The following is a 12,500-nucleotide window of genomic DNA, read 5'->3' on the forward strand; positions in this document are numbered from 1 at the left end:
GAGTGAAACATGTTCAGCAGAGATAAAGAGTAAAGAGATGGTGGAATGGACAGTGGAGTGAAACATGTTCAGCAGAGATAAAGAGTAAAGAGATGGTGGAATGGACAGTGGAGTGAAACATGTTCAGCAGAGATAAAGAGTAAAGAGATGGTGGAATGGACAGTGGAGTGAAACATGTTCAGCAGAGATAAAGAGTAAAGAGATGGTGGAATGGACAGTGGAGTGAAACATGTTCAGCAGAGATAAAGAGTAAAGAGATGGTGAAATGGACAGTGGAGTGAAACATGTTCAGCAGAGATAAAGAGTAAAGAGATGGTGAAATGGACAGTGGAGTGGGGAAGTACAGGTTATTCAGTGTTCAATCTCCTTCTCACCGTTCTGTTATGTGTTTGGCTGTTTGTCTCCTTAGTCGGGACGAATAGATTTCCCTTCATAGATCTCTGATGTTTTCATTTATGACAGTGAAAGGCAGGGTGATTGGTGTCTGTACTGTAGGGGTCAGTTAGTAATGTAGTTTTTGACAGTGGAAGGCAGGGTGATTGGTGTCTGTACTGTAGGGGTCAGTTAGTAAATGTAGTTTATGACAGTGAAAGGCAGGGTGATTGGTGTCTGTACTGTAGGAGTCAGTTAGTAATGTAGTATATGACAGTGACAGGCAGGGTGATTGGTGTCTGTACTGTAGGGGTCAGTTAGTAATGTAGTTTATGACAGTGAAAGGCAGGGTGATTGGTGTCTGTACTGTAGGAGTCAGTTAGTAATGTAGTTTATGACATTGAAAGGCAGGGTGATTGGTGTCTGTACTGTAGGAGTCAGTTAGTAATGTAGTTTATGACAGTAAAAGGCAGGGTGATTGGTGTCTGTACTGTAGGAGTCAGTTAGTAATGTAGTTTATGACAGTGAAAGGCAGGGTGATTGGTGTCTGTACTGTAGGAGTCAGTTAGTAATGTAGTATATGACAGTGACAGGCAGGGTGATTGGTGTCTGTACTGTAGGGGTCAGTTAGTAATGTAGTTTATGACAGTGAAAGGCAGGGTGATTGGTGTCTGTACTGTAGGAGTCAGTTAGTAATGTAGTTTATGACAGTGAAAGGCAGGGTGATTGGTGTCTGTACTGTAGGAGTCAGTTAGTAATGTAGTTTATGACATTGAAAGGCAGGGTGATTGGTGTCTGTACTGTAGGAGTCAGTTAGTAATGTAGTTTATGACAGTGAAATGCAGGGCGATTAATGATGTTCGAAAAAGTTAATTAGCATCAAAGTAGTTATTATGCAAGACTACAACTCCCTGCAAGCTCCTGCTTGTCATCTCTAGCTGACACCTTTGCTGACAGGTTTCGTGTCAATTTAAAACTTGCACAAGACAGTTCACAGCACGGTCTATTTAAAGAAATGTAGACAACTCCACAGTGTCCTCCTGTAGTTATCAGTGTATACAGCCAGGGGTGTAGTAGACAGTTCCTACTGCTAGTTTAAGACCGGAGCCTGTTAGCTACTATTCCAACTCAGTATTCTGTATATAGATCAGTGTGTGCAGCCAGGGCTGTAGTAGACAGTTCCTACTGCTAGTTTAAGACCGGAGCCTGTTAGCTACTATTCCAACTCAGTATTCTGTATATAGATCAGTGTGTGCAGCCAGGGCTGTAGTAGACAGTTCCTACTGCTAGTTTAAGACCGGAGCCTGTTAGCTACTATTCCAACTCAGTATTCTGTATATAGATCAGTGTGTGCAGCCAGGGCTGTAGTAGACAGTTCCTACTGCTAGTTTAAGACCGGAGCCTGTTAGCTACTATTCCAACTCAGTATTCTGTATATAGATCAGTGTGTGCAGCCAGGGCTGTAGTAGACAGTTCCTACTGCTAGTTTAAGACCGGAGCCTGTTAGCTACTATTCCAACTCAGTATTCTGTATATAGATCAGTGTGTGCAGCCAGGGCTGGTCGTAGACAGTTCCTACTGCTAGTTTAAGACCGGAGCCTGTTAGCTACTATTCCAACTCAGTATCCTGTACATAGATCAGTGTGTGCAGCCAGGGCTGGTCGTAGACAGTTCCTACTGATAGTTTAAGACCGGAGCCTGTTAGCTACTATTCCAACTCAGTATCCTGTATAAATATCAGTGTGTGCAGCCAGGGCTGGTTGTAGACTGTTAGTAAAACTATTTTAAGACAGTGAGAGACACTGATAGCCAGGGGGTTAGGCTCTTCCTGTAGGTGTCAGTTCTATAGCCAGTCAATGCTAGTTTCTAACAGTGTCATGTCCTGACATACAGCCCAGACCAGGGTTAGGCTCTTCCTGTAGGTGTCAGTTCTATAGCCAGTCAATGGTAGTTTCTAACAGTGTCATGTCCTGACATACAGCCCAGACCAGGGTTAGGCTCTTCCTGTAGGTGTCAGTTCTATAGCCAGGCAATGCTAGTTTCTAACAGTGTCATGTCCTGACATACAGCCCAGACCAGGGTTAGGCTCTTCCTGTGGGTGTCAGTTCTATAGCCCGTCAATGCTAGTTTCTAACAGTGTCATGTCCTGACATAAAGCCCAGACCAGGGTTAGGCTCTTCCTGTGGGTGTCAGTTCTATAGCCAGTCAATGCTAGTTTCTAACAGTGTCATGTCCTGACATACAGCCCAGACCAGGGTTAGGCTCTTCCTGTAGGTGTCAGTTCTATAGCCCGTCAATGGTAGTTTCTAACAGTGTCATGTCCTGACATACAGTCCAGACCAGGGTTAGGCTCTTCCCGTGTGTTGGTTCTGTCCACCGGTCTCTCTCCGGTCGGTCGGAGCATTAATATGCCGGGGCATGCTGCGGCTGGGCAGACTGGCTGGCTGTGTTGACATGGCGACAGCCCTGGTCCTAATTGTCCAGGAGTCTGTTTAATATGCCCTGATCAGGGCTCGGCTGACAGAAACACACTGTGTGTGTGTGTGTGTGTGTGTGTGTGTGTGTGTGTGTGTGTGTGTGTGTGTGTGTGTGTGTGTGTGTGTGTGTGTGTGTGTGTGTGTGTGTGTGTGTGTGTGTGTATTGGCGTGCATTTGATGTGTCTGTGTGTACACAAATACACAAACACACACACAGCTACACTGCTATAGTACGAGGTATGTGGTGTGTGTGTGTGTGTGTGTGCTAGCCTTAGCAGACGTGTGATTTTCTGCTATAGTCTATCAGTGTTTATGGATATAGGAATGACCTCTATCCACAAGTATCCTCTACAGGAATGTCCTCTACCCACTAGTATCTCCTTTAGGAATGTCCTCTACCCACTAGAATCTCCTACAGGAATGTCCTCTACCCACTAGTATCTCCTACAGGAATGTCCTCTACCCACTAGTATCTCCTACAGGAATGTCCTCTACCCACTAGTATCTCCTATAGGAATGTCCTCTACCAACTAGTATCTCCTATAGGAATGTCCTCTACCCACTAGTATCTCCTATAGGAATGTCCTGTACCCACTAGTATCTCCTATAGGAATGTCCTCTACCCACTAGTATCTCCTATAGAAATGTCCTCTACCCACTAGTATCTCCTACAGGAATGTCCTCTACCCACTAGTATCTCCTACAGGAATGTCCTCTACCCACTAGTATCTCCTACAGGAATGTCCTCTACCCACTAGTATCTCCTACAGGAATGTCCTCTACCCACTAGTATCTCCTACAGGAATGTCCTCTACCCACTAGTATATCCTACAGGAATGTCCTCTACCCACTAGTATCTCCTACAGGAATGTCCTCTACCCACTAGTATCTCCTACAGGAATGTCCTCTACCCACTAGTATCTCCTATAGGAATGTCCTCTACCCACTAGTATCTCCTACAGGAATGTCCTCTACCCACTAGTATCTCCTACAGGAATGTCCTCTACCCACTAGTATCTCCTACAGGAATGTCCTCTACCCACTAGTATATCCTACAGGAATGTCCTCTACCCACTAGTATCTCCTACAGGAATGTCCTCTACCCACTAGTATCTCCTACAGGAATGTCCTCTACCCACTAGTATCTCCTACAGGAATGTCCTCTACCCACTAGTATCTCCTACAGGAATGTCCTCTACCCACTAGTATCTCCTACAGGAATGTCCTTTATCCACTAGTATCTCCTACAGGAATGTCCTCTATCCACTAGTATCTCCTACAGGAATGTCCTCCAGCCACTAGTATCTCCTACAGGAATGTCCTCTACCCACTAGTATCTCCTACAGGAGTAATGTGGATCACACATCATTCAAACCTTTGTCCTGAGGGTAATATAGACTGTCATAATAATCCCACAGCAGATTTCATAAACAATCATCCTTTGTGAGTGAGTGAGTGTGTATGTGTGTGTGTGTGTGTGTGTGTGTGTGTGTGTGTGTGTGTGTGTGTGTGTGTGTGTGTGTGTGTGTGTGTGTGTGTGTGTGTGTGTGTGTGTGTGTGTGTGTGTGTGTGTGTGTGTGTGTGTCTTTGTGTGTGTGTGTGTGTGCCTTTGTCTACATTTGTATGTGTGTGTGACTACATGTGTGTGTTTGTGTGTGTGTCTGTCTGTGTAGAGCCATCACCCTGGACAACACTCTGGTCATCCTGTCCAGCGTGGCTCCTGATGCTGGACGGTACTACACCCAGGCTGTCAACGACAAGAACGGAGAGAACAAAACCAGCCATCTTGTCCTACTGACTGTGGAGAGTAAGTAGAGAGGATACACACACACACACACACACACACACACACAGACACGTAGACACACACACACACACACACAGACACGTAGACACACACATACACACACACACACACATACACGCAAACACACACACACACACACATACACGCAAACACACACACACACTCACATACACTCACACAAACATACACACAAACACACTCACATACACTCACACAAACATACACACACACACACACAGACACGTAGACACACACACAAACACACTTACAGACACACACACTCACAAACAGACACACACACCTTCCCATACGGTAGCAGCAGGTTGTGTTGAAGGCAGATATAACCGTGGTGTTCCTGTTGGGAGGACGTTTCTCTGTGTTCTACATGGGTTCATCCAACAGGTGTTTTATATTGAGCTGACAGACACAGCTACACTGACCTCTAGTGGCTGTCTGTCTAACTGTCACCTCCCCTGTCATTCCTGTTACACTCCTAAAGGCTTCTTCGTGAAGGGATACGGTTCTTCCAAGAACCGTTCTGATCTGAAGAACTCTTTTTGGAAGACTAGGGTTCTTTGTAAGGCGAAGGGTTCTATCTAGAACCTTTAAGATCCTAAGAACTGTTTTTGGAGACTAGGGTTCTTTGTAAGGCGAAGGGTTCTATCTAGAACCTTTTACATCCTAAGAACTGTTTTTGGAAGAAAGAGAAAGAGTTATTTGATGATTCTTTTGAAGGCGAGAAGGATCCTACATAGCACCATATATAATATTTCTCAGCATGCTATATTGCAAGGAGATTTTCAGATTTTTCTTTTACTGTAATATTTATGTTTTTGCATGTACATTGATTGGTTGGTTAATTTAATGCTACACAAAGATACAAAACATAGAGTTTTCCTGCTTAGATGATTGAGGTAGTCAATCTTCCCTAACCTGGCAGTCATTCTGAATGCAAGTTGTGGGTGATTATCAATTACACTTTTTGGGTATCCTATCTCTGTCTGGATTCCAATAGGAATTACACATCACTTTGCAAGCCAGCATAATGTGACTTGCAGGCCTGATGTGGCCTGTAAACCAGGAGTTTACTAATGCCACTCTGTTAGGGTATAACTATGCCCTCTGTGAAAGGCCTTATGGTCTATGTAATGTATTGTCGTATATAATTACATTTTAAAGGATAATAAGGCTGGTGAAACCGTTCAAAGAGGGTTCTAGGAAGAACCCTCCAAAGTTAAAATGGTTCTTGGTAGAACCATATACAGGGGGTTCTATAAAGAACCTTAAATAAAGGGTTCTAGATAGAGCCCTCTGCAAAGGGTTCTATCAAAGGTTTCCTCTATGGGGACTAGCTGCACACCCTGTATGGTTCTACTTAGCACCTTTGTTTCTCAGAGTGCAGCCTGTGTGACAGAGGGGTTGTAACACCACATTCCCCTGATGATGGATAACCATATCTGAGACCTGAGGACTCAGGGTTTGAATCCCAGTCGGTCTAGAGTTTCCCTAAAGTTAGAAGCTGGTGCCAGGGGAGGGCTAGGGTCCGGCTTTGGCCCGGCCCAACAGCACACCTGCCTGGCTGCAGTGTGGAGCTGGGTGGTGCTGCGGTCCTCCCTGGCTGCAGTGTGGAGCTGGGTGGTGCTAGAGTTCTCCCTGGCTGCAGTGTGGAGCTGGGTGGTCATAGAGTCCTGCCTGGCTGCAGTGTGGAGCTGGGTGGTGCTAGAGTCCTGCCTGGCTGCAGTGTGGAGCTGGGTGGTGCTAGAGTCCTGCCTGGCTGCAGTGTGGAGCTGGGTGGTGCTAGAGTCCTGCCTGGCTGCAGTGTGGAGCTGGGTGGTGCTAGAGTCCTCCCTGGCTGTAGTATGGAGCTGGGTGGTGCTAGAGTCCTGCCTGGCTGCAGTGTGAAGCTGGGTGGTGCTAGAGTCCTGCCTGGCTGCAGTGTGGAGCTGGGTGGTCCTAGAGTCCTCCCTGGCTGCAGTGTGGAGCTGGGTGGTGCTACGGTCCTCCCTGGCTGCAGTATGGAGCTGGGTGGTGCTACGGTCCTCCCTGGCTGCAGTATGGAGCTGGGTGGTGCTACGGTCCTCCCTGGCTGCAGTGTGGAGCTGGGTGGTGCTACGGTCCTCCCTGGCTGCAGTATGGAGCTGGGTGGTGCTACGGTCCTCCCTGGCTGCAGTGTGGAGCTGGGTGGTGCTAGAGTTCTCCCTGGCTGCAGTGTGGAGCTGGGTGGTCATAGAGTCCTGCCTGGCTGCAGTGTGGAGCTGGGTGGTGCTAGAGTCCTGCCTGGCTGCAGTGTGGAGCTGGGTGGTGCTAGAGTCCTGCCTGGCTGCAGTGTGGAGCTGGGTGGTGCTAGAGTCCTGCCTGGCTGCAGTGTGGAGCTGGGTGGTGCTAGAGTCCTCCCTGGCTGTAGTATGGAGCTGGGTGGTGCTAGAGTCCTGCCTGGCTGCAGTGTGAAGCTGGGTGGTGCTAGAGTCCTGCCTGGCTGCAGTGTGGAGCTGGGTGGTCCTAGAGTCCTCCCTGGCTGCAGTGTGGAGCTGGGTGGTGCTACGGTCCTCCCTGGCTGCAGTATGGAGCTGGGTGGTGCTACGGTCCTCCCTGGCTGCAGTATGGAGCTGGGTGGTGCTACGGTCCTCCCTGGCTGCAGTGTGGAGCTGGGTGGTGCTACGGTCCTCCCTGGCTGCAGTATGGAGCTGGGTGGTGCTACGGTCCTCCCTGGCTGCAGTATGGAGCTGGGTGGTGCTACGGTCCTCCCTGGCTGCAGTATGGAGCTGGGTGGTGCTAGAGTCCTCCCTGGCTGCAGTGTGGAGCTGGGTGGTGCTACGGTCCTCCCTGGCTGCAGTATGGAGCTGGGTGGTGCTACGGTCCTCCCTGGCTGCAGTGTGGAGCTGGGTGGTGCTGCGGTCCTCCCTGGCTGCAGTGTGGAGCTGGCTGGTGCTAGAGTCCTGCCTGGCTGCAGTGTGGAGCTGGGTGGTGCTAGAGTCCTCCCTGGCTGCAGTGTGGAGCTGGGTGATGCTAGAGTCCTGCCTGGCTGCAGTGTGGAGCTGGGTGGTGCTGCGGACCTCCCTGGCTGCAGTATGGAGTTGGGTGGTGCTAGAGTCCTCCCTGGCTGCAGTGTGGAGTTGGGTGGTGCTAGAGTCCTCCTTGGCTGCAGTATAGAGTTGGGTGGTGCTAGAGTCCTCCCTGGCTGCAGTGTGGAGTTGGGTGGTGCTAGAGTCCTCCCTGGCTGCAGTATGGAGCTGGGTGGTGCTGCGGTCCTCCCTGGCTGCAGTGTGGAGCTGGGTGGTGCTACGGTCCTGCCTGGCTGCAGTGTGGAGCTGGGTGGTGCTACGGTCCTCCCTGGCTGCAGTGTGGAGCTGGGTGGTGCTACGGTCCTGCCTGGCTGCAGTGTGGAGCTGGGTGGTGCTACGGTCCTCCCTGGCTGCAGTATGGAGCTGGGTGGTGCTACGATCCTCCCTGGCTGCAGTATGGAGCTGGGTGGTGCTACGGTCCTCCCTGGCTGCAGTGTGGAGCTGGGTAGTGCTGCGGTCCTCCCTGGCTGCGGTGTGGAGCTGGGTGGTGCTACAGTCCTCCCTGGCTGCAGTGTGGAGCTGGGTGGTGCTACGGTCCTCCCTGGCTGCAGTGTGGAGCTGGGTGGTGCTGCGGTCCTCCCTGGCTGCAGTGTGGAGCTGGGTGGTGCTAGAGTCCTGCCTGGCTGCAGTGTGGAGCTGGGTGGTGCTAGAGTCCTGCCTGGCTGCAGTGTGGAGCTGGGTGGTGCTAGAGTCCTGCCTGGCTGCAGTGTGGAGCTGGGTGGTGCTAGAGTCCTGCCTGGCTGCAGTGTGGAGCTGGGTGGTGCTAGAGTCCTCCCTGGCTGTAGTATGGAGCTGGGTGGTGCTAGAGTCCTGTCTGGCTGCAGTGTGAAGCTGGGTGGTGCTAGAGTCCTGCCTGGCTGCAGTGTGGAGCTGGGTGGTCCTAGAGTCCTCCCTGGCTGCAGTGTGGAGCTGGGTGGTGCTACGGTCCTCCCTGGCTGCAGTATGGAGCTGGGTGGTGCTACGGTCCTCCCTGGCTGCAGTATGGAGCTGGGTGGTGCTAGAGTCCTGCCTGGCTGCAGTGTGGAGCTGGGTGGTGCTAGAGTCCTCCCTGGCTGCAGTGTGGAGCTGGGTGATGCTAGAGTCCTGCCTGGCTGCAGTGTGGAGCTGGGTGGTGCTGCGGACCTCCCTGGCTGCAGTATGGAGCTGGGTGGTGCTAGAGTCCTCCCTGGCTGCAGTATGGAGTTGGGTGGTGCTACGGTCCTCCCTGGCTGCAGTGTGGAGTTGGGTGGTGCTACGGTCCTCCCTGGCTGCAGTATGGAGCTGGGTGGTGCTGCGGACCTCCCTGGCTGCAGTATGGAGCTGGGTGGTGCTAGAGTCCTCCCTGGCTGCAGTATGGAGCTGGGTGGTGCTAGAGTCCTCCCTGGCTGCAGTGTGGAGCTGGGTGGTGCTGCCGTCCTCCCTGGCTGCAGTGTGGAACTGGGTGATGCTAGAGTTCTCCCTGGCTGCAGTGTGGAGCTGGGTGGTGCTACGGTCCTCCATGGCTGCAGTGTGGAGCTGGGTGGTGCTACGGTCCTCCCTGGCTGCAGTGTGGAGCTGGGTGGTGCTGCGGTTCTCCCTGGCTGCAGTATGGAGCTGGGTGGTGCTAGAGTCCTGCCTGGCTGCAGTATGGAGCTGGGTGGTGCTAGAGTCCTGCCTGGCTGCAGTGTGGAGCTGGGTGGTGCTACGGTCCTCCCTGGCTGCAGTGTGGAGCAGGGTGGTGCTAGAGTCCTCCCTGGCTACAGTATGTAGCTGGGTGGTGCTAGAGTCCTCCCTGGCTGCAGTGTGGAGCTGGGTGGTGCTAGAGTCCTCCCTGGCTGCAGTATGGAGCTGGGTGGTGCTTACGGTCCTCCCTGGCTGCAGTGTGGAGCTGGGTGGTGCTAGAGTCCTCCCTGGCTGCAGTGTGGAGCTGGGTGGTGCTACGGTCCTCCCTGGCTGCAGTGTGGAGCTGGGTGGTGCTAGAGTCCTCCCTGGCTGCAGTGTGGAGCTGGGTGGTGCTGCGGTCCTCCCTGGCTGCAGTGTGGAGCTGGGTGGTGCTAGAGTCCTCCCTGGCTGCAGTGTGGAGCTGGGTGGTGCTAGAGTCCTCCCTGGCTGCAGTGTGGAGCTGGGTGGTGCTAGAGTCCTCCCTTGCAGCAGTATGGAGCTGGTGCTGGTGCTGCGGTTCCTGGTCCATCTGACTGGCTGATTTAACCAGCCTATAAATGAGCTCTGTATTTTAATGGCCCCTAACCGAAGCAGATTTATGAAAAGACACTGAGACAGTCTGTATGTGTTACTGATACCAAACACAGGGCCTGGGATCACACGCAGAACCCCCCCTGGAGGCAGGGGGAAATGAGATGAGCTGGAGAGAGAGATCTCTGATTGAGGCCAGTGAATCGATGGTTGGTTGCAGGGCTGCAAGGCTCTGTGGAACAGGCTGAATGATGGCTCTGCATTTAATCACCTCCTGCTATGTTTGTCTCAATTAAACAATAGAATGGTTCCTGGTAGGGCTGGGAATTGCCAGGGACCTCACGGTATGATATCATCACCATACTTAGGTGCCGATACGATATGTATTATGATTCTCACGATTCTATATGTGTTGCGATTCGATAATGTGATTTCACTGCGGTTCGATGTTCCAAACATATTGCTCACCACATGTCTGCTGCAGAGAGACAAGAGAGAGACATGACACAATGAGTTTCTCTCAGTCTTGGCAATAAAAGTGGTGAAGGAAAATGGTCTCCCTATTTAAAAGGAAGATGGAGAACAAGCTATGTGTCACATTCTGACCTTTATTTTCTCTTGTTTTGTCTTTATTTAGTATGGTCAGGTCGTGAGTTGGGGTGGGCAGTCTATGTTATTTGTTTCTATGTTTAGGTTTGTTCAATTAGCCTGATATGGTTCTCAATCAGAGGCAGGTGTTTTGCATTGTCTCTGATTGGGAGCCATATTTAGGTTGCCTGTTTTCACTGTTGGTTTGTGGGTGTTTGTCTTCCGTGTCAGTGTTTGTCGCCACACGGTACTGTTTCGGTTTGTTCACATTTGTTATTTTGTTATTTGTGTAGTGTTCAGTTTATATTATTAAAACATGGACACTTACCACTCTGCGTATTGGTCCTCCGATCCTTCTCGCCTCTCCTCGTCAGATGAGGAGGAAGAGATAGACAGCCGTTACACTATGAAGAAAAAATACTAGAGTTTTGATGCAGGTACAGCAAACTACCGCAAAATTAATACTGCCATATTGTCAAAACGATACGATACGATGTATTGGCAAAATAATATCCGATATGTAACTGTACTGATTTTTTCCCGCACCGCTAGTTCCTAGCACCTTGGTCTACACATGCTAAGGCTGTGTTGGAGGGGAACACAGAGAGTCTATAGAGAGAGATAGAGGAGCTGGGGAACACAGAGAGTCTATAGAGAGAGATAGAGGAGGAGGGGAACAGAGAGACTATAAAGAGATAGAGGAGGAGGGTAACACAGAGAGACTAGAGAGAGATAGAGGAGGAGGGGAACACAGAGAGATTATAGAGAGATAGAGGAGGAGGGGAACACAGAGAGACTATAGAGAGATAGAGGAGGAGGGGAACACAGAGAGACTATAGAGAGATAGAGGAGGAGGGGAACACAGAGAGACTATAGATGAGGAGGGGAACAGAGAGAGACTATAGAGAGATAGAGGAGGAGGGGAACACAGAGAGACTATAGAGGAGGAGGGGATCACAGGGAGACTATAGAGAGATAGATGAGGAGGGGAACACAGAGAGACTATAGAGAGATAGAGGAGGAGGGGAACACAGAGACTATAGAGGAGGAGGGGAACACAGAGAGACTATAGAGAGATAGAGGAGGAGGGGAACACAGAGAGACTATATAGGAGGAGGGGAACACAGAGAGACTATAGGGAGATAGAGGAGGAGGGGAACACAGAGAGACTATAGAGAGATAGAGGAGGAGGGGAACACAGAGACTATAGAGGAGGAGGGGAACACAGAGAGACTATAGAGAGATAGAGGAGGAGGGGAACACAGAGAGACTATAGAGGAGGAGGGGAACACAGAGCGACTATAGAGAGATAGAGGAGTTGGGGACCACAGAGAGACTATAGAGAGATAGAGGAGGAGGGGAACACAGAGAGACTATAGAGGAGGAGGGGAACACAGAGAGACTATAGAGAGATAGAGGAGGAGGGGAACACAGAGAGACTATAGAGGAGGAGGGGAACACAGAGAGACTATAGAGAGATAGAGGAGGAGGGGAACACAGAGAGACTATAGAGAGATAGAGGGGGACACAGAGAGACTATAGAGGAGGAGGGGAACACAGAGAGACTATAGAGAGATAGAGGAGGAGGGGAACACAGAGAGACTATAGAGGAGGAGGGGAACACAGAGAGACTATAGAGGAGGAGGGGAACACAGAGAGACTATAGAGGAGGAGGGGAACACAGAGAGACTATAGAGAGATAGAGGAGGAGGGGAACACAGAGAGATTATAGAGAGATAGAGGAGGAGGGGATCACAGAGAGACTATAGAGAGAGATAGAGGAGGAGGGGAACACAGAGACTATAGAGAGATAGAGGAGGAGGGGAACAGAGAGACTATAGAGAGATAGAGGGGGACACAGAGAGACTATAGAGAGATAGATGAGGAGGGGAACACAGAGAGACTATAGAGCGATATCTCCACAGTGATAGCATCCTAGCTGTATCTCCATGGTTATGGCATCCTAGCTGTATCTCCGTGGTGATAGCATCCTAGCTGCATCTCCATGGTGATAGCATCCTAGTTTTATCTTCATGGTGATAG

The 12,500-nt window shown here is 50.6% G+C and overlaps 1 protein-coding gene across 1 annotated transcript in view; it reads left to right on the plus strand.

Annotated features, from left to right (window-relative positions):
* The window catches only part of sdk2a (sidekick cell adhesion molecule 2a), a 163,004-nt gene that overhangs the window by 42,516 nt on the left and 107,988 nt on the right, over positions 1-12,500 (plus strand). The window contains exon 4 of the mRNA XM_055910703.1: positions 4,523-4,656. Within this exon, the coding sequence (XP_055766678.1) occupies positions 4,523-4,656 (134 nt within the window). The remainder of the gene's footprint in view (positions 1-4,522; positions 4,657-12,500) is intronic.

Source organism: Salvelinus fontinalis, unplaced genomic scaffold, assembly GCF_029448725.1.
Source record: "Salvelinus fontinalis isolate EN_2023a unplaced genomic scaffold, ASM2944872v1 scaffold_0024, whole genome shotgun sequence".
NCBI lineage: Eukaryota > Metazoa > Chordata > Actinopteri > Salmoniformes > Salmonidae > Salvelinus > Salvelinus fontinalis.